Source organism: Taudactylus pleione, unplaced genomic scaffold (genome assembly GCF_031769625.1).
Source record: "Taudactylus pleione unplaced genomic scaffold, aTauple2 ptg000349l, whole genome shotgun sequence".
Taxonomy (NCBI): domain Eukaryota; kingdom Metazoa; phylum Chordata; class Amphibia; order Anura; family Myobatrachidae; genus Taudactylus; species Taudactylus pleione.
The window spans coordinates 1,640,487-1,665,824 of record NW_028284750.1 but is presented as its reverse complement, the minus strand read 5'-3'; the positions used below and the strand labels follow the sequence as shown (position 1 = coordinate 1,665,824).

General features: G+C 43.9%; 1 protein-coding gene across 1 annotated transcript in view; it reads right to left on the bottom strand.

Moving 5' to 3' along the window:
* FGF1 (fibroblast growth factor 1) overlaps window positions 1–25,338 on the bottom strand; it is a 181,202-nt gene that overhangs the window by 8,976 nt on the left and 146,888 nt on the right. The window contains exon 2 of the mRNA XM_088444102.1: window positions 11,730–11,934. Coding sequence (XP_088300228.1) covers window positions 11,730–11,898 — 169 coding nt within the window. The 5' untranslated portion in view covers window positions 11,899–11,934. The remainder of the gene's footprint in view (window positions 1–11,729; window positions 11,935–25,338) is intronic.

Sequence of the window (25,338 nt, the reverse complement as noted above, 5' to 3'; positions counted from 1 at the left end):
CCAATCCAGATCCAAAACATGAAGAAAGATCCAGATCCAAAACACAAAACACGAAAAGTGGCCGGTGCACACCCCTAGTAAAACACACTATGCCACACGCAGTAATGCCCTTTATAACACATTATACCACACGCAGTAATGCCCTTTATAACACATTATGCGACACACAGTAATGCCATGTATAACACATTATGCTATATGCAGTAATAACCTGTATAATACATTGTGCCACACACAGTAATTACCTTTATAATACATTATCCCCAATTCAAATTACACCACACAGTAGTCCCTTATGTTATGACACAAAGTGGTGCCCTTTTACATAATGCCAAAATTTGTGTATCTTATACACAAGGCCCACAGTAGTAGTGCCCCTAATACAATGGCCACAATAGTAGTGCCCCTTATGCAATGCCCACAGCAGTGGTGCCCCTTACACAATGGCCCCAGTAGTGGTGCCCCCCATGCAGTGCCCCCATTAGTAGTACCCCCAGTGGTATTTATTATTATTATTATTATTATCCTTTATTTATATGGCGCCACAAAGGTTCCGCAGCGCCTTACACAGTACATAAATGAGCACACAAGAAAAACAGTTAATAGTAATACAAAACAATGCAGGACAAGGACAAGGTTATAAACTCAGCTGCAAAACACAAGCAGCAGGACATGAGCAACCAGGTGTTAGGTGCCGTTGTGGGGAGTTAGGAGTAAATGATACTATAAGTAGGGGGAGGAGAAACACGTGAGGATGAGGGCCCTGCTCGTGAGAGCTTACATTCTAAAGGGGAAGGGCAGACAGACAGGGGCGACACAGAGGGGTAGATAGTGAAGAAGGAGCATGGAGCAGTGGGTTAGGATATGTGCTGCGGAATGTGTGTGTATAAGATGAACTGATGTTATGTAAAAATTAAGTCATTCATACATCTATCTCTATGATAGAAAATAGACTGTTTGTGTTATTTACATGAGAGATGTACAAAGTAAAGTAGAAGCACTTTAATTTGTGTGTTACATTTTAGCATCTATATACAGCCTGACAAGAAATGCAGCTATTATGGGACTGTCCCGCCATCCTAATACAGTAGTGACTACTTTAGTTCCAGCTGCTGGGTGCTATGCCATGCTCCTGTGAGTGGGTGCATCTCACATGCTAGACCCACTCACAAATGGGTGCAGCCATACATGATGTGGTCCCACAGGATGTTGCAGTACCCGGGCCCAGAATTTCTCTTGGCAGCCCTGGAGGTGACAGACAGAACGAGGAGGGAATGGGGCTTAGTAGTGGGGTAACAAGACCATGGAGGGAGGTGGTTGAGAGTGGAGGTATAGGAGAGGTGGGGGAAAGAAGCAGAGGGTTGGAAGCAGACTGATGAGAGAAAAAAAGGAAGAACAGCAAGTGGAGGAAACAGGAGGGGGAAGAGAGGGATGGATAAAGTAGAGGATTATGTGGACATAGAATATGGGGGTTGTGTGAAGTAAGGGTGTTCATGCTGTGGACAAGGTAATAATTGAGATGTAAACTGGAGTGGAGGCTGTGAGATATAGAGTCAGTGTGGATTAAAGTTGTTAAATGTTCAAAAATACATGTAAAGAACAGTGCTGCTAATGTATGAGCACAGCTCCAAAAGTAATATATAAAGGAGAGGTATGTGAGTAGTGGGTGCAGGAATTAGTTTGTAAACAAATGATTAAAGTGGATAGATGTGACACAATTGGAAAAGGCAATACAAAATGAATGAGGACAAAATTACAATGTACCCGAGCTGATCCAGTCTGAAGTGTTCTGATCAACAAAGATCAATCAACAAGAGCAGCACACAGACAGGGGAGCACTTGCAGTGTCCAAGCAGTGAGTGCAGTAAGTAGTTGCCTGGATATGCATACAGCAGAAGATGTTGATTTTGTTCATTCACATAAGTATGTTGCTTCTTGTTGTTCAGAAATTGTTCTGGTTTTGAGTTTCTTTTCCCTCAGTTTTCCTCCAGTTTAACTCCAGCGTAACTCCGACTTAGTTATCAAATTGTATTTACACTTATAATCAGACCACTTTGAATCTTAACACAGACTATGGCAGCCACCGGCTATGCAACCTGTGGGAGCAGTAATATCTAAAGTTACAAACATGTGTCTCTGTGCTCACTGATTGGGACCCCACCCCGAAAGCTCTAACACACACTAAATTGGGATTCAATAAAGTCTAAGATAAACAATTTGTGAGAAGGGGGGAGGCCAACAAAGATTCACAATACATTCCTAACTTCCTTTAGAAAAATTGCTCTTAGTATAGCAGTAGTTGTAATTTACCCAGTATAAATTTTCAAAACTGTGCTGAGGCAATCACTAAAACAGCATCTGATGGGAGCAGTAGTTGTAATTTACCCAGTATAAATTTTCAAAACTGTGCTGAGGCAATCACTAAAACAGCATCTGTTGCCACCTATAGTAGTTCCCCCAGTAGTAAAGCTCCACAGTAGTAATTCCCCAATTAGTAATGCCCCCTATAGTAGTGCCCACAGTAGTAATGCCCCCATTAGTAGTGCCCACAGTAGTAATGCCCCCATTAGTAGTGCTCCCGAGTAGTAATGCCCCCCATTAGTACTGCCCCCAGTAGTAATGCTCCCCAGTAGTAATGCCCCCCATTAGTAATCCCCCCATTAGTAATGCCCCCATTAGTAATGCTCCCCAGTAGTACTGCCCCCATTAGTAATGCCCCCATTAGTAATCCCCCCATTAGTAATGCCCCCATTAGTAATGCTCCCCAGTAGTAATGCCCCCCATTAGTAATCCCCCCATTAGTAATGCCCCCATTAGTAATGCTCCCCAGTAGTACTGCCCCCATTAGTAATGCCCCCATTAGTAATCCCCCCATTAGTAATGCCCCCATTAGTAATGCCCCCAGTAGTAATGCCCCCCATTAGTAATCCCCCCATTAGTAATGCTCCCCAGTAGTACTGCCCCCCAGTAGTAATGCCCCCATTAGTAATACTCCCCAGTAGTAATGCCCCCATTAGTAATCCCTCCAGTAGTAATGCCCCCCATTAGTAATCCCCCCATTAGTAATTCCCCCAGTAGTAATGCCCCCTATAGAAGTGCCCACTGTAGTAACGTCCCCAGAAATAATGCCCCCGGTAGTTGTGCCCACTAGTAGTAATGCCCCCTATAGTCGTCCCCCCCAGTGCTGGTGCTTCCGACTGTAAGAAAAAAAAAAAAAAACACAATACTTACCTTTAGCCGCGCTCCTGCTTCTGCTTCTGCTGCCGCTGCCTTCTGGTCCGACGGCGGCTCCTAGGATTTATGGGGAGACGTCATGACATCATGACGTCCCTCCCATAGTACTCTCTCTCTGCCGGAAACCGGAGCTCAGGAGTGAGCTCCGGCTTTCGGCTGCCGCTGCAGGGAGGGGGCTGGGTGCCTGCTGATAACAAATATCAGCAGGCAGGCGCCCGGCAAATGCAGCCTACCGGCAGCGGCAGCGGCGGCTGGGGGGGATTGGACCGGCGCATTTTTTTTTTTTTCCCTTTCTGGTTTTTTTTTCGGTGGGGGGGGGGACTCAGTGGCGCCCTCTAGGTGTCGGCGCTCCGGGCGACGGCCCTGTTAGCCCGCACCTAGAACCGCCACTGGTCTGCAAGTATGGGGGAGGTGTTTTTGGCGTTTTTTAATGCTTTCAATATGCTTGCACCCATTTTCATGTACCCCGAATTTGATGGGAATACTTATTTTGGCCAAAGAAAGTTGCTAAATGCTATTCTTCACCCTTCTCCCAAAGACATTAAATAGCTCCTATTGAGACCATTTAAAGACCCCAAATACCTTTAGCAGGGCTATTCGGGGGTACCCATAGTGAACCCCAGAGCATCGTTTGGGTGGTGGCAGGCTGATTTCCCCCAAAATGACAGGATTTTTCGATGATTTAGTTTTCGCCGGGTCCCGTTTTCACCAATTTGGAATTGAATAGAATACGCGGGGACAAGCGTGATAAAACCTCCGATGACGGCGAAAAGTTACGGACTTTTCGCTCCAAAGTGAATATGCCCTTAGCACTAAAAGTCCTGTTTAAAACATTGTTCAGCATTATATATATATATAAGCAAGCTACTGGGCTGCGGCACTTGGAGACTAAGCAATAGATTTTTAATCCCAAACGTCACATAGACAAACCAAAGTTTCGGGGCACACTCGCCCCTTTGTGAAGGTGAATACGTCAAAGGGTCAAGTGTGCCCTGAAAACGGTGGTTTGTCTACGTGACGTTTGGGATTAAAAATCTTTTGCTAAATCTCCTAGTGCCGCAGTCCAGTATATTTATTTATGGTTTGGGTATGGGATCCCGGCAGTCAGAATCCAGACCGTGTAAGTATACCGACACCTGTCGGTAAGTAACCTAACCCTCCCCCTAACTCTCCCTACCTGCTTTATAAAAACCTAACCCTCCCGCCAGTGCTTAAACCCCCACACAGCCTAAACCTAACCCTCCCCCCTGCCTAACTTTAACCCTCCCCCTAGTGCCTAACTCTCCTCCAAACCCCACTATTTACTGTCGGGATGCCGACTCCAGCAGGCGCGTATCTACCGTGAGTGCAGGGGGTGCGGTTGCTATGAGGGCCGCAGCACCTCCAAGGCCTGGTTCCCCCTTCACCCAACTCACCTCAGCGGCATTACAAGGACAGAAGCTGCTGATGATCCGTGGAGGGGAGCCACACCAACTGCCATTTTCAAACGCTGCCAAACATAGATGGCTGGGACTCACTGGCTGTTGGTGTGTCTCCCCTATTTGAATTTTGAACTGCGCTGCAGCCCCACCTCTGGAGCCTCTACTGGTCACAGGCACACTGCAGCCTGTGACTAGGAAGCAGTTTGATGCATGGACCCCTCCTCTGATACATCTCTCACTCACAGATGCTGGGAGGAGGAGTTGATCCCCGGACCACGGCCACGCCTCCTCCCAGCTTCAGTGAGGAGAGATGGAGCAGTGCGCCAGGCTGAAGAGGTAAGGAGTGCGGGGCTGAAGGGCAGGGCGGGGCGACAGGCGGCATAGCTAGACCTATGGGGGCCCGCGGAAATTTTGCTATGGGCCCCCATACCTCTGGTTACGCCCCTGGGTGCCAGGATTCTGACAGGTGTGGGCATTCTAAGCGCAGGCATCCCGACTGTCAAACATTTTTCATGAATGTTACAAGTTGAGTTTTAGAAGTTAATACCACAGATAACTATAATAAACAAAATTATTCAGCGCTTTACAGTATAAATAAAATATTTTTCTATTTTGTTAAAACAAAAAATGTTTCATATGTATTAAAATGCTATTTCTCGCTTAGTCTATAAGGAAAAATCTGCAAAAATAATATTAAGGTCATCCCAAAAGCAATTAATGGCTTTTAGCAGCTCCGCTATTTGTGAGTCATTTATCTGGCATGTACATATAAATACTACATTGGATTATTTTTCTTATTTTCATCTCACCATCACTGAACATTTTACAATAATTTGAAATATTTCAACTATCTGCAACTATTATTAATTAATTTATTTTGCCCTAAGGTCTGTGTTGCGTGCTGCGCAGATATATGTCCCCCATATGATTAAGAAAATAACATTACTGAGCAAAAAGTTCCAAAAACCGTAATAAAAAAGTCAATGCTGCTGTTTAGTAATAATGTCAATATACATTGGCAGTCACTTATATTTCCCCTTCCAGACAAGGGGAGGGATGCATCAATCGATGCATCCCAACACTCTTTGCATGCATGCCGGCGTTAGCAAGGTTTCTCAGCACCCTAGGCAAAACTTCGGCCTACTGGTGCACCCACCACACACACACACATTTTAGCCCCTCGGGTGAAAGTGTGGAGTTGGCGTGTCTTAACAGTTCCAAAGACGCCACTGTCAAATAGAGAAACACCCCCTCAAAAAAAGAAAAAATGAAAAACATTGTGCGCGACATTTGCTGGTATACCCAGGCAAGCTGTATTGTAGTCAGGAGACGATGGATAGATAGAGAGATAGTCTTTTTAAAAACACATTCACTTTTATATGGAATAAGTATGCATATATAGACATTGTAAGTAACACCGATCCTACAAGGCTATGCCATTCCTAATTTGAGATAAATACAATAAATAACCAACTTTTTATCTGAAGAGTGCAGATTTTTAGACACAAACAGCAGGTAACCCCCCCCCCCACACACACATAAAAATATATATATACAGTATATATTATAAGGGCACAGTCGTGCCCTTATATTAAGGCTGCATCTAAAAAAACAGATTTTTCCATAGAGAATTCCAGAGGGGAAGGGGGCAAGGTGTTTAAGGGGCTACACCTCAAAAGCTATTAAATTCCATACTCACCTCCTCCTATGCGTGGATCAGGTCCTCTTCACACAATCCAGGGTCTTGGCAATTCAAAAAAAAAAAAGAGATACCCGGACCCTCGCACATTAGTAGTGTTCTCTATGAACACTACTACCCGAATTACAGCTCCGCCCAGGATTTCAGTACAGAAATCCTGGTGCAGAGAGCTCATTGGCTGACAGAGACGAGCCTTCCGCCTCTCAGCCAATTAGCTGTTCTCACCATTGACTTCAATGGTGAGAACAGAGTGTGCCCTTTTCAAAAATGGTGCCTCAGTGCCATTTTTGAAATTCAAATATGGCCGCCGTGAGCCAATCAAGGCTCGCGACGTCATCGCCCCGCCTTCTCGGTTGGCTTAAATACTGCCAGTGCGAGTTGCCGAGCACTCAGTCGGCGGCGGGGAGGCAGCAGAAAAGACCTGCTGAAGACAGACAGAAGACGCCGCGGAAGCCCTGGATGGGCGACGGACAGGAAAAAGAGCTTAAAGGCTGTCTCCCTTCAGGTGAAGAATCCATAGAAGTCATGGGGGAGCGGCAGCCATGTTGAATAGCTGAAGGCTGCCGCCCCCCAGGTGAAGGTCCCACTAAATAAAATAGTTTAAAAAATGATGTCTGTTTTGTTTCAATATTCTTTTGCAGGGGTGCTATAGGTACCAGCAGGCCCTTAGAGCCCTGCCTGCTGGTACTTGCGGTTCTCCAAGTGCCAGTATGCGGGGGATGCCTGCTGGGACCTGTAGTACTACTGCAAAAGACAATATTTATATATTCATACTAGGGATGTGCAGGCTCGGTTCTACTCGGTTCCGTTCGGTTCTTTTTACCGGATCTTATTGGGTTTCAGCTGTCACGAGTTTTGGATAGCCAATAAGATTCGGTAAAAAGAACCGAACGGAACCGAGTAGAACCGAGCCTGCACATCCCTAATTCATACACAACACATATCAACCCAGCACCCAGGGGTGCTGGGGATAGCCCCGGCCTATCAGCCTGGGCCTGGGGTGCCCTGGAGAGGGGGAACCTCTTAAATGGTGGGGTCCCCAACTCCCTTGGGATCCCCAGCCTGGGCTGACTAGCAGTCAGGGGTGATGCTTCGGCTGGGGGGCCCGGTGAAAGGGCTCCCCTGGCTGTAGCATCACCCCCTGCTAGAAATGGCCCAGTGCTGGTTGCACTAAATACAGGGAACCCCTACATCATTTGTCCCCCGTATTTTGGCAACCTGGACTGGTTCTCAAAAGCCTGGTGCTGGTTGTGCTTCGTAAGGAGGACCCCTACGTCGTTTGTCCCCTGTATGTAGCACAACCAGTACTGGGGCTCCAAAGCCCGGTGCTGGTTGTCTTCTAGGGGGTGGGGCTACGCTTTTTTATTTTTTTTGTAAACATTACATTTTTAACAGATGCGAAGATGGATCTCACTGCTGCATTCGTGCATCTGTGACTTATTGATTTTATTTTCTCAGGTGCATACGCACTACCAGTGAGCCCTCTGTCGCCCACTGAAGCCCCCTTTGCACTGCACCGCTGCTGCCGCTACCCCACGCACCTACAGCCATCTCGCACTCTGCACCTCCCAAACCAACCTCCTGTGTGCTGTCCCCTCTTCCACCTGCATTAGTGTACCATTTTGTCGCCCTTCTCCCCTGCAGGTGGCTTGGTTTGCTCATCCAAATCCTGACAGTTAATACATTTTAAAAAAGCTATGGAATTCCATAAACAAAAAACCTTACGGTTTTTAAGGCTGCTTACTTAGACATGATCTGAAAATTCCCATTAAGGCTGCTTACTTAGACATGATCTGAAAATTCACAAAACCTATTGATTTTCTGCCACTCAAACTTCAAAAAGCAATGAAATTACAATCATTAAGGCTGACGCCTTAATGGACGTGTTCATTGCGCAATACAGATATGGTATGCCATCACACCCCGTGGTTAACTGCAGATTCAGCACTCTCACAGAATGAGATTGCTGTCACTCACAAAATGGTGGAGCTGCTAATTCACAGAATTGTGTGCTCATTGGAATACACACATGCAGTCTATGCAACTGAGGTTTGAGCAGTTATGTGGCTCCCACATCCCAAAAGCAGCTGTCCCCTCGGTTAATATCGCAGCTACAGATGTAGTTGCATTACTTACCTCCTCCCCATCGGCCCAGCTACACATGCGTGACCCGAGGTCACGAATGTGCACAGCCACTGAGGAGGTAGTGAGGAGGCAGTGGAGGGATCCGCTTGGATCCCTCTTCGCATCCCCGGAACTCCTTTCCATAGGCATGGGCGGGGATACGAGAGCAAGCGTCGTCTGAAGATGGCACTTGTTCTCGGCATCACACTCCGCAATCTTTCAGTTTTTCGAAGTTTGTTGAATACCAAGGGAGCCTATCTGACCCCTGATGATGAATGGCCCGGTAACTTAAATATGCGGAAACTAGCGTTTCCGCATAGTTACTGGGCCATCGGGTTGAGGAATAGGCCCCCCAGTAACAATATTATAGATTGCAGCAACTCTGTGACTCTGCCAAGTGTCCCAGAGGCCGAGGGGCAATCGCAATTGTAGCCTGGGGCTACGGGGGCTACGAAGCAAACATCCCAAAAACAAAAAGAACAAAATTGTGTAAAAAGTAAGAAAAAAGTGATGAGTAGAAGACAGACTGAGGCAGCGGGTCCTTGGTGTGTGGGCTCTGAGCTGGCCATACAGTCTCAGGGCACTGATGATGATTGTACAGCCACCCAGGCAGGGGCAGGATCTCTGACAGAGCGGTGCTGCCAAGACCGGCTATAGGGTGTTCTATGTTATGGGCAGGCACTGCACGCAGGGGCAGGGTGAATTCTCCTATCTGCACTGCCGAGATCATGACATCATCCCCGGCGGCACCTTGTTCCCCTCAGTCCCAGACTCTATGAAGGCAGTCGGAGAGAAATGTGGTTCCTCTTCCAGCCAGGCTGCGTCACTGTATCTTCTTCATGGTCCACTGAGTTGCTGCGCCTTAATGAGTCAGACTGGCTCATTATAAAGCCTCCAGCTGCAGGTGCAATGCACTGGCTGCACCGTCACTAGTTCCGACCCTGAACTGGGGGAAGGGGGCACCTGTAATCAAACACGATAAGGAGTGAATCTGGGGTTAATGGGACACTGAAGTGACGCTGCTGCCTGTCATAGTTTGACAGGCTCAGCAATAGTGGATAGCAGCAGAGCGGGGAGAGCGCCTATCCAGCTGGGCATCTCTCTGGTTTGTTTACCCAGCTGAGTCAACTCGCTGGCCCCGAGTGCAGCACTTTGTATCTGGAGCCGGGTAGCGAGCTATATCCCCCTCACCAAGGCAACCTCAGTGGGTCGCCCCCCTCAGATCCGGCACCCTTAGGCAGCTGCCGGCCCTGGGCGTTAGTTACGCCGGTATGCTTGAACAAAATCACAAAGGGCTACTCTCTCAGTAAGAGATGTCCTTTGTGAATGAGGGACTTCCGGGTCTGTGACCCAGAAGTCCCTCTAGTGTCATTCTGCGCATGCACAGAATGACACACCCGCTGCCGGGGATGCTGGGAGGGATCCGATTGCATCCCTCTCACAGCACTCTTCTAATAGAAGCCCATAGGCTTCTATGGGAAAAACAACACATGTTTATATTAGAGATGTGCGCCGACCCTCGTGTTTTGGTTTTGATTTTGGATCTGGATCTCCCCTGGTTTTGGATCTGAATCTGGTTTTGGATTTTTTTCCTTGATGTTTTGTTTTCGTGTTTTGGTTTTGGATCTGGATTTTTTAATAAAAAAATAAAAAAAAAATAGCTAAAATCACATAAAATGTGCCTTTTTTTGTCCCTACAGTATTAATAACCTCAATAACATTTATTTCCACTCATTTCCAGTCAATTTTGGTTACCTCACAGCTCACAATATTGATTTTTTTTCATCTAGTTAAAGGGCCAAAAGGTTGCATCCAGCTTGCTGGCTCAAAACTGATTGAGATAATTATTAATAGAGTTGAGGACTGTGCAAAGAAGATGGTTGGGATACCCTTGAGGATTGAAGGCATGGGCCTTCATAGAGGACAAGTAAGTTGACGGCCTTGCATTATCATGATGACTGCTGGTGGCAGCTACAACATGTGGTTCTTGGCCTTGCTCTCCTGTCATGTGACAGCCCTCCATATTTTCTGCGGTCTTGAAGCAGTGTCACAAGCACCAATAGTGTAGCCAAGGTGCGGTTACAAAATTCATACACGTGCAGTCGTGTGCACACAGAAAAAAAATATACAAAAGACACTATTTTGGGGGGGGGGGGTCCAGAACATGGGCCCAGAGCACAGATTGGTGATGACTGGAGTCGGGCAGCACTAGGTTGCGTTGCTGTATCTTGTGTGGCTAAGCCTAACACGCACACACACACAGAAAATAAATAGACAAAAGACACTATTTTTTGGGGGGGCGGGGGTGGCTTCGGGTCCAAAACTTGGGCACAGAGCACAGATTGATGACGACTGGAGTCGGGCAGCACTAGGTTGCATTGCCAACTTGCTAGATCTTGTGCGGCTAAGCCTAACATGCACAGACACACAGACAATTATTAGAAAAAAAGACAAATTATTTTATTTTTTTTTATGCTCCAGAACTTGGGCCCAGAGCACAGATTGATCCCGACTGGAGTCGGGCAGCACTAGCTTGCAACTTGCGTTGCTGGCTGGATCTTGTTGCGTATTGCGGTTAAGCCTAAAACGCACACACACACAAAACTACAAGACACTTTGATTGATTTTTTTTTTTGACTAGATATTTTTTTTTTATTATTATTTATTTTTTGAGTCCCGAACTTGGGCCCAGATGGACACAGCACCAGCCCAAATGTATCTACAGTTCTGAATCTGCACCAGCCCAGATGGACACAGCAAACATGAAAAACACCAGCCCATGACACAGCAGACAGCACAGACAGCCCAGAAGGATCAGCAACAGCCCAGATGGACACAGCAGACAGCACAGTGACAGCACCAGCCCAGAATGGATCAGCAGTCACCAGCCCAGGACACAGCAGACAGCACCAGCACCTCTCCCAGCCCTACACTACCCACCCTCCCTGTTCAGTCTCCACAGCCGGAGTGAAATGGCGTCCGTCGCGTGGTCCCTTATATACTACATTGATCATAGAGACGAAAGCTCGCGAACCGCGACATTTCAGACTCTATCGTTTTGCCTTGGTTTCGAGATCAGAGTCAGGCGGGAAACTCCGAGCCTGCTTGGATCCGACTCGGTTCTGCTAAATTCAGGTTTGTTCGGATCTCTAGAAACCGAACCAGCTCATCTCTACTTTATATCATATCAGTGTGCTTATACTGTAGGTATTAAATAGTGTATTATATTTTTCCACCTCATGACTGCTTACTATTAAGGTCATCCCTGTCTCTCGTTCCATCCACCACACCATCTGGAAGTATACGCAAGAAGTAACCTCCATTACTGCAATACAGGAGTTTTGGTTTCTTGTAATTTCCCATAGGAAGGTTGAACTTCTCCATCATAGCACTGAAAGTTGTGATATCACCCTCTGCCATCTTTGGGACTTCACCAGGCGAGCTTGGCCTTTATCACTGAAAAACAGGAAACATGAATAAATAATAAAATAAATGTTATAGATCTTATCTTTAACGGGCATATGTATCAAAGCTTGATGTGAGATAAAATTGTGAAATATATATCACCAACCAATCAGCTCCAAACTATCATTTCTTAAACACAACCTGCAAAATGTAGAAGCTGATTGGATGGTGATATATACAGTATCTCACAATTTTATCTCACATCAAGCTTTGATACATATGTCCCTATAACACTACAGTAACTCATGTATTGTTGAGACCCGGCACATTGGTCTTGCTCATTATTTTGGTCAAAAGGGAGAAGTTTTTTGAATTGTGAATGGCCTAGCACAGTGGTCTCCAACCTTTAGATCGCGGGTTACCGGTAGCTCGCGGTCTTTAATTTGGTAGCTCACCTAGCTACAGTAATGCCGAGTCAACTAGGAGGAAGTGATCTCTGACGTGTGCTCCCCGTGGCATCGACCCCATGGGTAGAGCCACAGAGAAGAATGTCAGGTGATTTCCGCAGCCTCTACAGCAATCACCTAACCTGCTTCCCCATGGATCCACCCACGGTGTCTACGCTACAGTGGAGCAAGCGACTCCCGCCCCGCCCTGCCGGAAAATCACACAGCAGCCCTGCCTATATCTTTTGCTCCTCTACTGCACGTGCCGCCATAGAGCTGGTAATTAACAGTGAAATGTGCCTGTGCTTACATTTTATTTACAAACTACAACAATATAACTGTAATAATTACATGCATTGTTGTTTTCTATGAAACATTTTTTTTTTCATTTTCATTACTTTACCTTCATATGTTCGGTTATTAGCCAGATTTTTTTTTTCTACAATTTTAGTAGTTCTTCAGGAGGTTTAATTTTTCTAAAGTAGCTCACACCTCAATTAATGTTGGAGACCCCTGGCCTAGCACTTCAGAATCATTAAACATTCCATGTCTAATGCTGACAAATGCTTGGTCTATTTATGAAGGTGGTAAAAGCCATTTCTCTGTCATGTTCTCTGGAAAAAGGACTTTTCTAACCTTCTGTAAATGCATGAGAAGAATAGCATTGGAGACATTTCTCCAGTGCTCACCTATTTAGCACTGCTTGTGGCCATACCCAAAGATCTCTATGGGGACATCAGATTAACATTATGGAGTATATTTATTATTTACTAAAGGTCAATTTTGACTGTTTGGTTTATTATAGGGATGTGTGCCAATCCCCGTATTTTGGTTTTGGATCTGTATGTCCTTCAAGATTTTGGATCTGGATTTGGATTTATTGAAAAACCACCCTCAAGTGTTTTGGATTTGGATTTTTTTTTTTTTTTAAATAGATAAAAAGTTTTAAAAACAGCTAAAATCATGTAATTTATGCAATCCAAAACCCGAAATTAGGATTTTAAATCCGAATTCCGAATCGAAAAAAGATCAGAACCGCAACCCAAATTTACCCAGATCTCCTCAGGAGATCAGAATCGCGACTCGGATTTAGCCGGATTCACGAAATTCGGGTGGATTCGGATTTCTGGAGAACCGAACCGCAGAATCTCTAGTATATTTATAGGTGATTTTAAGTTCACTTTGGAAATCAGGGATTTACTAAAGGCAAAATGTAGTATAAAATGGACTACAAAACCAAATCTCCACCAAAATCGAACATCGACTAACCATCGGTACTTTCCCATGGATGACTACAGGATCTCCCATTTACTAACAGTTGGATTGGAAATCGAATAAAAATCGACTTCCAATCCGACTTTAAAAGTACCCAAACAATACACCTGCCTAAGACAGGCGAGTTTGGGAGAAGCATGCACAGATCACTATGATCTGTGCATGCTTCTTGGGGTTAAATTGGTTGCTATGGGTAACTACCCATTTGCACTTGTAGAAGCTTAGTTATGAAGTATTAACACTGGATGGTCTGTCCAGCATATATCAATGTGCATGTCTACTCTCCATTCTCAAATTTTATGGAGAGGTAGAATAATCTGAAGAGAAGCACATGTCTTAATGTAACTGCCAGCATTGCTAATTAGGACCCTATCTAATATTTGGACATTGGACTTGGTAACTATTTGTCTGGACTATTATCTACAGCACACAGCTTCATTGATTTATTGGATTTACTAACTATGCCTCCTATTCCATATGGACTAGTCCTATGATTGGTGGATTGGGTGTTGTACCTGCATCTTTATGATTTTATATTCATGTGTACTGATTCCATGTGAATTTTACTGAAGAGATTTTAGTCATATAGGGGTCTATTTACTAAGCAGTGTTAGGAGACAGAGTGAAAAGTGATAAGACAGTGATAAGGTGCCAGCCAATCAGCTCCCAACTGTCATCTCACAGGCTGTGTTTGAAAAATGACAGTTGGGAGCTGATTGGCTGGCACTTTATCACTTTCTTATCACTTTTCACTTTGTCTCCTAACACTGCTTAGTAAATAGACCCCATAATATTTTGTTCAATCCTTTTCTTTTTTTAATTTAATCTTGATTGGAGCGCTGTTATCTTCTTTATCTATTTACTGCTTATTTATTGCCTAATACACCTTTTCCACCAAAATACTGGATCAGCCCCATATGCAGTGGAACTGTTCTGCCGGCGCTTGGAGATGACATCTCCAAGAGCGGGGAAATCCGGATCTATATATATATCTATAGATATATCTATAGATATATATATATATATATATATATACACAGTGTATATATATATATATATATATATATATATATTTTATCTCAGTAGCAATTTATTATTTACATGTATATTAAAATTATTATGACCATTGATTTGTAATGTGCTACAGTATTCCATGGCACAGAACAGTGGTGAGAACTGGACATATATTAGACAAGGACATACAAGGTAGACAGAATAAGTGCAGATGTGTACACAAAGATAGAACGCTGTGCTCAAGGGAGAGCTATCAATCCAGTTATGTGTTTTCCTAAACGTATATGATGTGATTATTGCACTTTTCTCTTTTCATTCATCCAGTCTCTCTTTGTAGCAAGTCCAATAAATCATGATTGTGAACAGCCCTCTGTAAGCCTTTCTCCGTGCTTGTGATGTCTTGTACATAATGATATGTTTCATGAACCAGCCCTGCATGCAAGCATCCATGCACATGCACTGCTACTGTTAGTATGAATAAGGTGATTAACACCATTCTACACCTTGTATTACTGGACTAATAAACCTTAAATAACATGAATTGGTATACTAAATTTCTCTTTTTATTCTGCTGCCCATTGCAGCGCTGTAAGCAAGCATATTCAGCAGCCACGAATGGCGGTGCTATGTTGTATCACTAAGGGATGGGACAGGTCAGACCACATGGTATTTCAGTTAACAAGACAATTATGCCCAGAAAATGTACATTATATAGTTGTCAGATTGTTATGCTGCTAAAGAGTGAACATAACGCATTCAGGATACAGCAGAAAGTAGAATTGATGGTAATCACATCAGAGAATAAAGGCATAAGTGGTGTGCCTAATTAAAAACCTATCCGTCTAATGTACTGTACAAGATGTACAGTACATTAGACGGATAGGGCTGTTGCCATGTAGATTGTTTACTATGATAAACATATGCAGTACTTGAGAGGTTCACAGTCATCCCTTATTGTAGTTTTTAAGATGTGTACATGGAGACACAATCATAGTTTATTTAACATGTAACTGCTATGAGGGAAAGCATGGTCTATAAATGAGTGGCTTTAATGCCAAAAAGACCCACGTAAGAGTTTTCTTAGGTACAATTAATTTCATGGATTGCATTAACATTTTTATTTTACTGTAAATTCAAGTGCAGTGTTTTACTTTCTAGATTTGAAACAAAAAAAATGATGCCTTGTGGAAAATAAGAATTTGCCCAATTGTAAAGACGTTGCAATACAGTACATCTATAAATATTACTGAATGCAACTATAGTAATCATTTCCAAATCTCAGGGCAATGGATACCCATGGGCTGGGCCGCCATCAGGGAAGGACTACCGGGTCCATAGCCCCAGGCCCATAGCCCCAGGCCCGGAGAGAGCAGGGGCCCGCGTGGCAGTGGTGCAGTTATGCACCAGCAGCCAGGGAAAAACAGCGCCGCCGCCGGGGTAGCCAATAACAGCTCGCGGACTAGCAGCCAATCAGGAGTGGTATGCGGCAATGAAATGCCATTGCCGCTGGCACTGTTTTTAGCTGGCTGCCGGTGCATAACTGCACCGCTACCACAGGGACCCTGCTCTCTCTGGACCAGCTGAAGGTAGCCTGGTAAATACATAGGTCCTACTCTAGCCAGCCTTCCCTCCCCTGTGCCTCCCCCTACTCCAGCCTTCCCTGCCCAAAAAGTATAGATGTATAAGAACACATCTGTATGTAAAATGGAAAGTGATTCATTGTCAAACAGATTAGTGCATACCTATGTTCATTGTCCATTATCCAATTTCCACAAATGACCCCTAAATGGATCGGATCAAAGGCAACAACAAACCACTTGCACAGTATGTGAGAATTTTAAAGGATCTGAGGTGTATGCAGTGATGTGCAACAGAAATACAGAATTATTATAAAATAAATGCACAAAATTGGAACATTGCCATTATCCTATTTATTTTCACAGCTAAACTCAGATCCTGTGGATCAAGCCGTGGTTTACACAAGAAACAAACATAGATACAATAAACCAGTCAGCACTTCACATAACCCCAAAGGCAGAACTACCCCCATTGCAGGGGATGCAGAGGCTACAGAGTCAGGTAAGGGAAGGCAGGCACACAGCCCTGCACTCATTGCAATGGGCGTACTTCAGTGTCTGCACCCAGTAGCCTCTGATAGTAAGCACGGTGAAGAAGAAATATGACTTTGCTGAGCATGTGTGGGCCACAAGATCCCTCCAACAAGCTCAGGTAATTAGTACCCACCCCAACTCACCTGTCTGCGGCAACAGCCTCTCTCCCCAGCCCAGCACATGTTGCTGTGTGGTGGGCTGCCATGTGTCTAGGGAAACTGCTGACTCTGAGTTCAGCAGCAGTCGATGTGCGGGGGGAGCAATCCTAATGATCACCCCCCCCCACCCGATCTGCTCCTGGCTGAGGGACACACACTTTAAATTGGAGTCAAAACTTTGCCCGTTTGATCGCAATGCTCTAAGAGGTTCTTGCTTGCCTATTTTTATTTGCCATTTCAGTTGGGCAATAGGAATTATTTAAATATTAATTATTAAATAAAAAAACTTAATAAGTAACGACGGACCTGGTCTAGGTTTATTGCTGACGTATTGAAAAAAATCTGGGTATATTCATCAAAATGTGGAGGCAGGATAAACGTTTTGTAAAGATTCATAAGTTAATTTGTTTCTGTTAGAATAAATCTCTCGTGAGCAATATGACAGGAAAGGTTAGATTGCTGGTTATGTCTATAGCCATATACTGATCCTGTACTTTGCCCTGCTAAAGCAATGTACTCATGTCTTTAAATAGATCTCAAGGCGTGAAATAATATGTTTTTATCTTTAACATAGTATTTTTATATCATACGCTTTATTTCCAGCTTACTGCAATACCACAAGCAATGAGATGTGGGGCCACTTTCCACTCTCTTGGTATCTCCCAGGCCAAAACTTGGTTTGCCTCAAACGTTTTAGTCTTAAGTCTTTGCAATTTTACACTTGGGGGCCATATATAGGGTGGTATTATGCACTTGGCAGGGACATAATGGTTTGCAAAGGAAAAAAGGCAGCCTACCCAAAAATAACATATAATGTCTTTAATTATAGGCCGATGTTCTATATTTTGATGTATTAGTCAGTTCTAAGAGCAACGTGAACCAACAAACATTGGAAAGGAAAGAGAAGAGATCCTACTGCAGGGGTACAATTAGTAAGGAACTGTGGGGCCTCTGCCCTGCATTTAGCAAACTCATTTTTAGGACTTTCCACTACATGTTTATTTTGTTACAAACATTGAAAAAAGTAAAACTAATTAAAATGTAGTATATTCTAAAAGTTTGGAAAGCAAGGTAATTGTGGCATTGATCTCACAGATAAACTATTCCTCATACTGAACAATAATTGTATTGTTTGTATCACTTGCCTCTTAGCTTGCATATTTAGGGCCTGGTTCAGCGGAGAACGCAGGGAAGCTTTGTACGCAGATTCACGCTGTGGGGGAAACTGCGCATATGCCGGAGCCATACTGAACAAGCGATATAGCTTGCAGTTCGGCAGCAGACTGTCAGTGATTGACAGTCGGCAGCTATTTCAGGGTGGGGAGGGGGTGGCGTATCTGAAAACTGATGCGTGTCGCCGCCGTTGTGGGGGAATAACAAGACCAGGATCTCCGTCGGCTAATGGAGATTTCCTGACCTCTTTTCAGCCTCTGCGGCAGCTGGCTTGCACAACCCCATGGGTCTCTTAACCGGCCGATGGCATCGCAGATGATCCGATGTTGCGTTCTAGTAATGCATGACGCCTCCTGCTGCATTATTATTAGAGCTATTGCAGCTGCTATCATGTTAGCAGCGGCAATAGCTAGTGCATCCCCTGCTGAATCAGGCCCTTTTGTTGTTATGTTGTAATACCATGTGCAAAATATATTTAAAAATAAGGTGTAATTGTGACATTATACATTGGTCAGATTGCATCTGTTCAGCTGACTCCCAGACTAAGGGGCACATTTATTTTACATGAAATTCCCCATTTTCTGTTGATCCCCACAAATGCAAAGTATTCCCAGGATTTAATAAGGAGCCACCACAGAAGATAGCTCTGATATCTGCTATGTTTCCGACTGCAAACGCTGATGCATGCCCAGCAAACGGCAATGCATGTGCAGTACACGCGCCAGGTACAAACCCAGGAGCTAAGTTATAGCTCTACAGCAGCTCTACTGGCCACAGCGTGCCATTCCAGATACATTGTAAGCCAAATGCAGGTGCCATGGTCAGCAACGGTGCCACCCACAGGCCCTTTGCCAAGGGCCACTTCATCGCTTGCCAGTAAAGTCCCTGCCACAAGTATAATGGTCTGAAGTTGCTGAGGCTCCTGCCATTATACCAAAATAGTAAAGAATAAAAAACAACACTCACAAAGTTAATTTAAATGAAGCCCTCTTGTACCACCTAATTAGACATAAAATGCGCCATGGTAGACCAATAGGAAATATATTTATTTTCTTTCTTTCTTCTTGAACCGCCATAGTCCAATGAAAAATAAAACATTTTCTTCTGTCTTGGTTCATCATTGTACAAAAGAGAGGAGTAAAAAAACAGAACACTAGGATTGTCCACCCCATAACACCCCTTCACCAATAGCCAATCGCCAGTGCTTTCCAGGTTTGACAACAGAATTGAATCTCTGTTGTTGCACACATTCCTATTGATTTGAACGGCCCATTGAAATCAATGGGGAAAAAAACAGTGGTGATTCCATTATTTCTGATTGCACTTGGATGCCTGAAATGTGTATATTTCAAATGCTGTAAATAAAACGTTGGTGTTTAAGTCAAAATTTGGAGTAACGTTTTCCAGATCTTACTATATAGAAATAATACAAGTTTTTTTCAAGTTTAGTTGCATACTTTGCATTCCTGTTAAAAAGGCGCACATGCAATATTTTAATGTTAGTGGGTAAGGGGCCTAACAAAGCTTCCATACTCAACCTGCACAAGTAAAAAGGGGATATCAGCTGAATACAGTTTTTGGCATCACCAGTGCAAAGTGGGGATAAAATTTGTTTTACCACCAGAGTAACATGCATCATACTGTATGGTTAGTCTATTGATAGCAAATGTACTATTTAAAAAATAGATGATTCATTATTATACCTTGTGGATCACATTTTAATAGTAATCTATGAAGTTAATTATGGTAGGAATTTATTATTTGTCCAATGAAGTAATATTGGCATTCGATTTGCTGATGGCTTTCTTTGCATCCTTGTGGTTCAACACAGTTAAAATTTTGAAATCGCTGAACTTAATTTGCATCTTTTCAAACCCATACAAAATAAAGAGGACATGCTTGATTTGAAGGCTCCGACATCAATATGCTGTAGTGAGACATGATTCGTCATGCCAGGGAATGCATTTCTACTGCTCCAGAGACCAGTGGCAGTGTGCTTCACAGCTGACATTTGGCATTGCACAGTGATCTGTGTGTGGCTGCTTGGCCGTGGAAGATCAATCCATGAAACTCTTGTGCTGACATTGATCCAGAGGCAGTTTTGCATGTTCCGTCCTTCAGCACTTGGCTTTACCATTCTGTTAGCTTGTGTGGCCTTTGCACGTCATGGCTGAGCTGTTAAAGCTTCTACTGTAGACATTTCCAATTCATAATTACAGCACTTGCAGCTGAACCTGGCAGCTGTAGCAGGGCAGAAATGTGACAAACTGACTTGTTGGAAGAGTGGCATCCTATGACAGTGCCATGTTGAAAGTCTCTGAGATCTTCACTGTGTACTTCGAATATTTAACTATTGAGTTTGCATGGGTGTATCCAGGAATATATACACCTGTTAGCAATGGTGAGGCTGAAATGGGCAAAAAACAAAAAAAACTAATTATAATGGTTTTTCACATACATTTGGCCATGTAATGCATCACAACATGGAAATAAGCTACGCGACTAGAATATATTAAGTAGAAGTGAACTCATCTTACAGCAATCAGTGTTGCAATACACATATGCCCCTATACAGTATATGAGTTTGCATTCCCTTAACAGTATATGTGAAATAGCAGGATTGCATTATTCTATGTGCTTGTGTATTTAGGGCTCTATTTACTACAATCCGCATTTTGAATGCAGATTGTAGTGTGTTATTACCAACTGAATTCGCATTGTGAATTCAGGCAATATCACAGGATTTACTAAAAATCCCTTGCAAGGACAGAGCTTGTGATAAAGCTCTATCCCTGCGAATCCCCTCCACACACTTATCATGGTATTTTCGCAAAAAATACTGTGACAAGTGCCGACGCATGTGCCGACCAACCGTAGCTAAGTCCCGCCCCCGCTATTAGCACATACCTGCAGTGATCGGTGCTCCCGTGATGTCCTTTGTGCGACGGTCAGCTGACATCTCATCCTGCACTGGGACCCAATCAGGTGATGACCGGGCACCAGTGCAGGCTGGGAGACCAGCGGACCGGAGGGGAGACCTCACTGGAGCCCCGATCTCCGGTCCCTGGTCTCAGGTAAGTTTTTTTTTTTACAAATTTTTTTTTACAGTGTATCAGCGTGTGGTCTGTAGGCCACACAGCTGATCACTGGGGCCGGCACCGGGCTCTGCTCTGCCCGTTAGAGCAGAGCTGGAGTCCAGTAACCGGGGAAGACCCTGGATAACGCCACCACCAGGTGCCGTTATTATCACAGGGCTTTCCCCGGTATTTATTTTTAGTAACTTTGGCCAGATCACATTTCCCATTACAATTATGGGAAATGCAATCTGCTTACTAAAAATAAGTGATAATTAGGGCTTTGAGTAGAATTTTACGAATTCTACTCCAATTGCCCTTTAGTAACTTTAGGTGAAACTAAAATAATGTGAAAAGGGTGTGAAAACACCCTTTTTCACTTTATTTTAGTAAAAATAATGTTTATAAATAGAGCCCTTAATCATTAGGTTCCGTTTTTTTGCTCTCCCTACTTTTTTCATACATTCCTGAACAGATTCTGTATTGTAATAATGCTTGTAAAGTGACATCTTGTGGTGAATGTGAGTATAGAAATACAACATACTATGTAATGGATGTTACACTAGGGGATATATTTACTAAAGTGCAGGTTTTTAGAATTGGAGATGTTGCCCATAGCAACAAAATCAGATTCTACTTAATATTTATCTAGCACCTTCTAGAAGATAATAGCTAGAATCTAATTGGTTGCTATGGGCAACATCTCCACTTCGAAAAACCCGCACTTTAGTAAATATACCCCTAGGTGTCAAAAAGTCTAAAAGCCCTGTTTCAGGCTTTACATACAAGATTTAAGAATCTTTATTTAATTTTAGAATTAAAATGGAATTATGTGGGTATTCTTACTGTTGATCAGCACAATGTATTGTAGTGTACTGTGTAATATAAAAATAATTACTGTATAGCCTTTGTTGATTAATTTTAATATTAAAAAGATATTTTATTACATAAAGTAATACCTATTTTTCTAGGACAACCCTATATATGCCATGTTGCCATCAGAAGTGACATAATTCACTTACTGGGGTCCATCTGTGTACAAATAAAGCATTTAATTGATTTCAAAATAAAGTCACCTGTCTGCGAGAGGTTACACAGTTGGGTAGTACAATAACATCAAATGAAAATAAAACTTAAATTTGAAATTGCTGTTCACCTACAATCTTCATTTAGTCTGCATGGGTGAAAATTGCAGTGCCTGATGTGGTAGAGACTTACCATATAGACTCACAGCTTTAATTGCAGCTAATTGTGTTTATACCAGAAAGTAAAACAAGCTGAGACAAATTGGGAACTCAAAGAGGCCCTGGAAAAAATTCAGAAAATGGCCTCAAGTGATGGGATTAAATAAAATGTAGGCAGAACACAACACAATTGACATCGTACATAGCACCTCACCTGGGCTTGTGATGTCACTAATAGGACCCTGGAGGACTGTCAACATGTGGTATGGTCCGATGAGGCACAGTTCCAGTTGTGGCACAGACCCATGAGGCCATGGACCCCAGTTGTCAGCAAGGCACCGTTCAGGCTGGTGGTGAATCCATAATAGTGTGTGGTCGGTTCATGTGGTATGGGTTGGATTCTCCTGAATATGTCATTGACCGGTAACCACTATGTTGCATTGCTTGATGACCATTTGCAGCCTTCATGGACTACATGTACCCCGAAACAATGGAATATTGCAGCAGGATAATGCACCATGGTTTGAGGAGCAATGATATGGACACCTTGTTCGCCCGACATGAACCCAATCAAGCATTTATGGGATGTGGTGGAGAGGTCCATTCGCACCCAAGATCCTGCACCTACTAAATATCAGGAAGAATATGTGGGAAGCTCTACAGATGGCATAGGTCAACAGCTCTCCAGATGTTTTTCATCCACTTGTATAATCGATGCTACATTGGGTTCCTGCACTTTCCCGGGCTAGAGGGGTTCCTACATGATACTAAGCATCTACTGTATCCCATGACTTTTGACACTTTAGTGTCATTATACTCCAAAGGAGGGAATATTAATGAGTAATCTTCAGTTATTGTGAAATAAATTTCAGAAACAGGAATTACATCACATAATCTCTATAAGGATCTCTCTGAAATTATATTTAATTATAAGTGAATTCCTAATGTTATTAGGAGAGGGGACAGTTCTATTACCAGTCTCTGGTAAGCTACAGAGGTTGAATTCCTCAGAGCAGAAGGGTGCAGGGAAGGACGTGACTTGAAATCTCTGTCCACGGCACAGATCAGTCTGAATGGGTGGAAACCTGGACGCTCTGCTACAATACAGACAGCCTGCACTCTGTCTAACCTATCAGTCCAGTGTCAGACCACTCCTAGGTCAGGGCTGCTCCTCCAAATGGTTCAGAAGATACTACCTCGCACTTCACTGCCCCATAAATCTATTTTGATTAAATTGTGCAACAACATAAAATGTGAAAAATGCCAATTGGGGTTCATACCTTTATTAGTCAGTGTCGCAAAACCCTTTGCTTTTTAAATTATCAGAACTGATCTTGATGAAAGCTACACCTATAGCAGCCCCGGTTCCTGTGGAACTTGATATGGTCACCAATACTTTGTTTTCCCCAGGACCTATTATTAAATGGTAGGAAGGACTACAGATTTACCTGAGAGCACACCTTATAGGTACCAGGCCATCAGGGACAGATGATGCACCAATAGGAGACTGATATAGTAGGTACTGTATGCAGCAGGACTACAGTATCAACACACAGACATACCTCCCAACTGTCCCACATCCAGCGGGACAGTCCCGTTTTTCTGGGACTGACCCACTGTCCCACCCACGGGCCGCAGTGTCCCACGGTCTGGTGGAAAGTTGGGGAGAGCACAAACCGCTGCTCTGCTACACAGAGCAACGGGTGTGCAGGAGGAGAACCGATGCCCCCATAAAAATCCTACATTTTCCCCTTCAGGTAATGGCAATGTTCAGCGAAGACATGTGAATGGAATTGCAGACTGTGCAGATATGTCTGTACAAATTTGCTTTCAATTTTCTTTTACTTGGCAGCAGGGGCGTATCTATAATGGCTGCAGGGTGTGCGGGGCATACGGGCCCCTGGGTCCAAGGGGCCCACACCGCTCACCCAGCACCCATATTTTTAATACAGTAAGTAAAATCGGGGGAAAAAGACTGCCCCACTATTTACCTGGTGACCTGCGCATGTGCAGTAGACTCTGGGTACAGACTAGTGCTCAAACTCTACTGCTGCGGCGCCGCTCTCACCGGAGAGAGAGGAGGGGGCCTCACATGGAGACTGCACACGGGCCCCCTCCTCTCTTGATACGCCCCTGCTTGGCAGTGAGAAGCCTTGGAGCCATCTTAGCACAAACTTTTGTCATGTTAATATCTTAATGAAAACCTTGCCTAACAGTGTCTTTGCTGATGGTTACCATTTCTGCTATCATTTGGATGCTGAGTCGACGGTCAATTCGAACAATTTTCTCAGTTTTTTTCCACATTTTCATTTGTTTTAGATATGCAAGGCCTTCCGGGATGTTCGTTATCTTCGACATCCTCACATCCGTCACAAAATCATTTGTGCCACTCACTCAAACACATGTGCATGTGACACAATCTGCCCTGTAAGCCTCGGTTAGTATTCGGAAAGATTCAATGGGCGTTTAGTTCAAATTAACTAAAAATGTTAAGTTACCACGTTGCTCTACATTTGAACTAAGCAGTTGTACGAGGCACAGGAAAAACACAACTTCATCAAATGCTGTGTTTCATCAAACTATCTGTGAGAGAGGGGTGAAACTTGCAAAGTCGTTTTGGGATCATCCAAGGTCAATTTTCCCCCACTTCCTTTTAACTCATGCAGTATAGTTTATTTTTTACAAGGACAATCTGTTTATTTAATAGCCACACCTCTTACTCCTGATTGCAGACAGAGCCGGCCCTAGGCATAGGCAAACTAGGCAATTGCCTAGGGCATTTGGAATGCTTAGGGGCATGCATTCCAAGCCTAGGGCAAGCTTATCTGGACAGTGACAGGACCAGGATGGATGGACAATCCTGGCAGCTCTGCTCTGGCTTCCCTACCACGATCGTTGCACTCAGCTCCGATCGGACGGCAGCTCATGCAGCTGGCAATAGCGGGAGCAGGAAGCAGCAGGCAGGCAGTGAGATGAAAGCGCTGCTGAAAGACCCCTGAGGACTCTGCCGCAGAAGACCT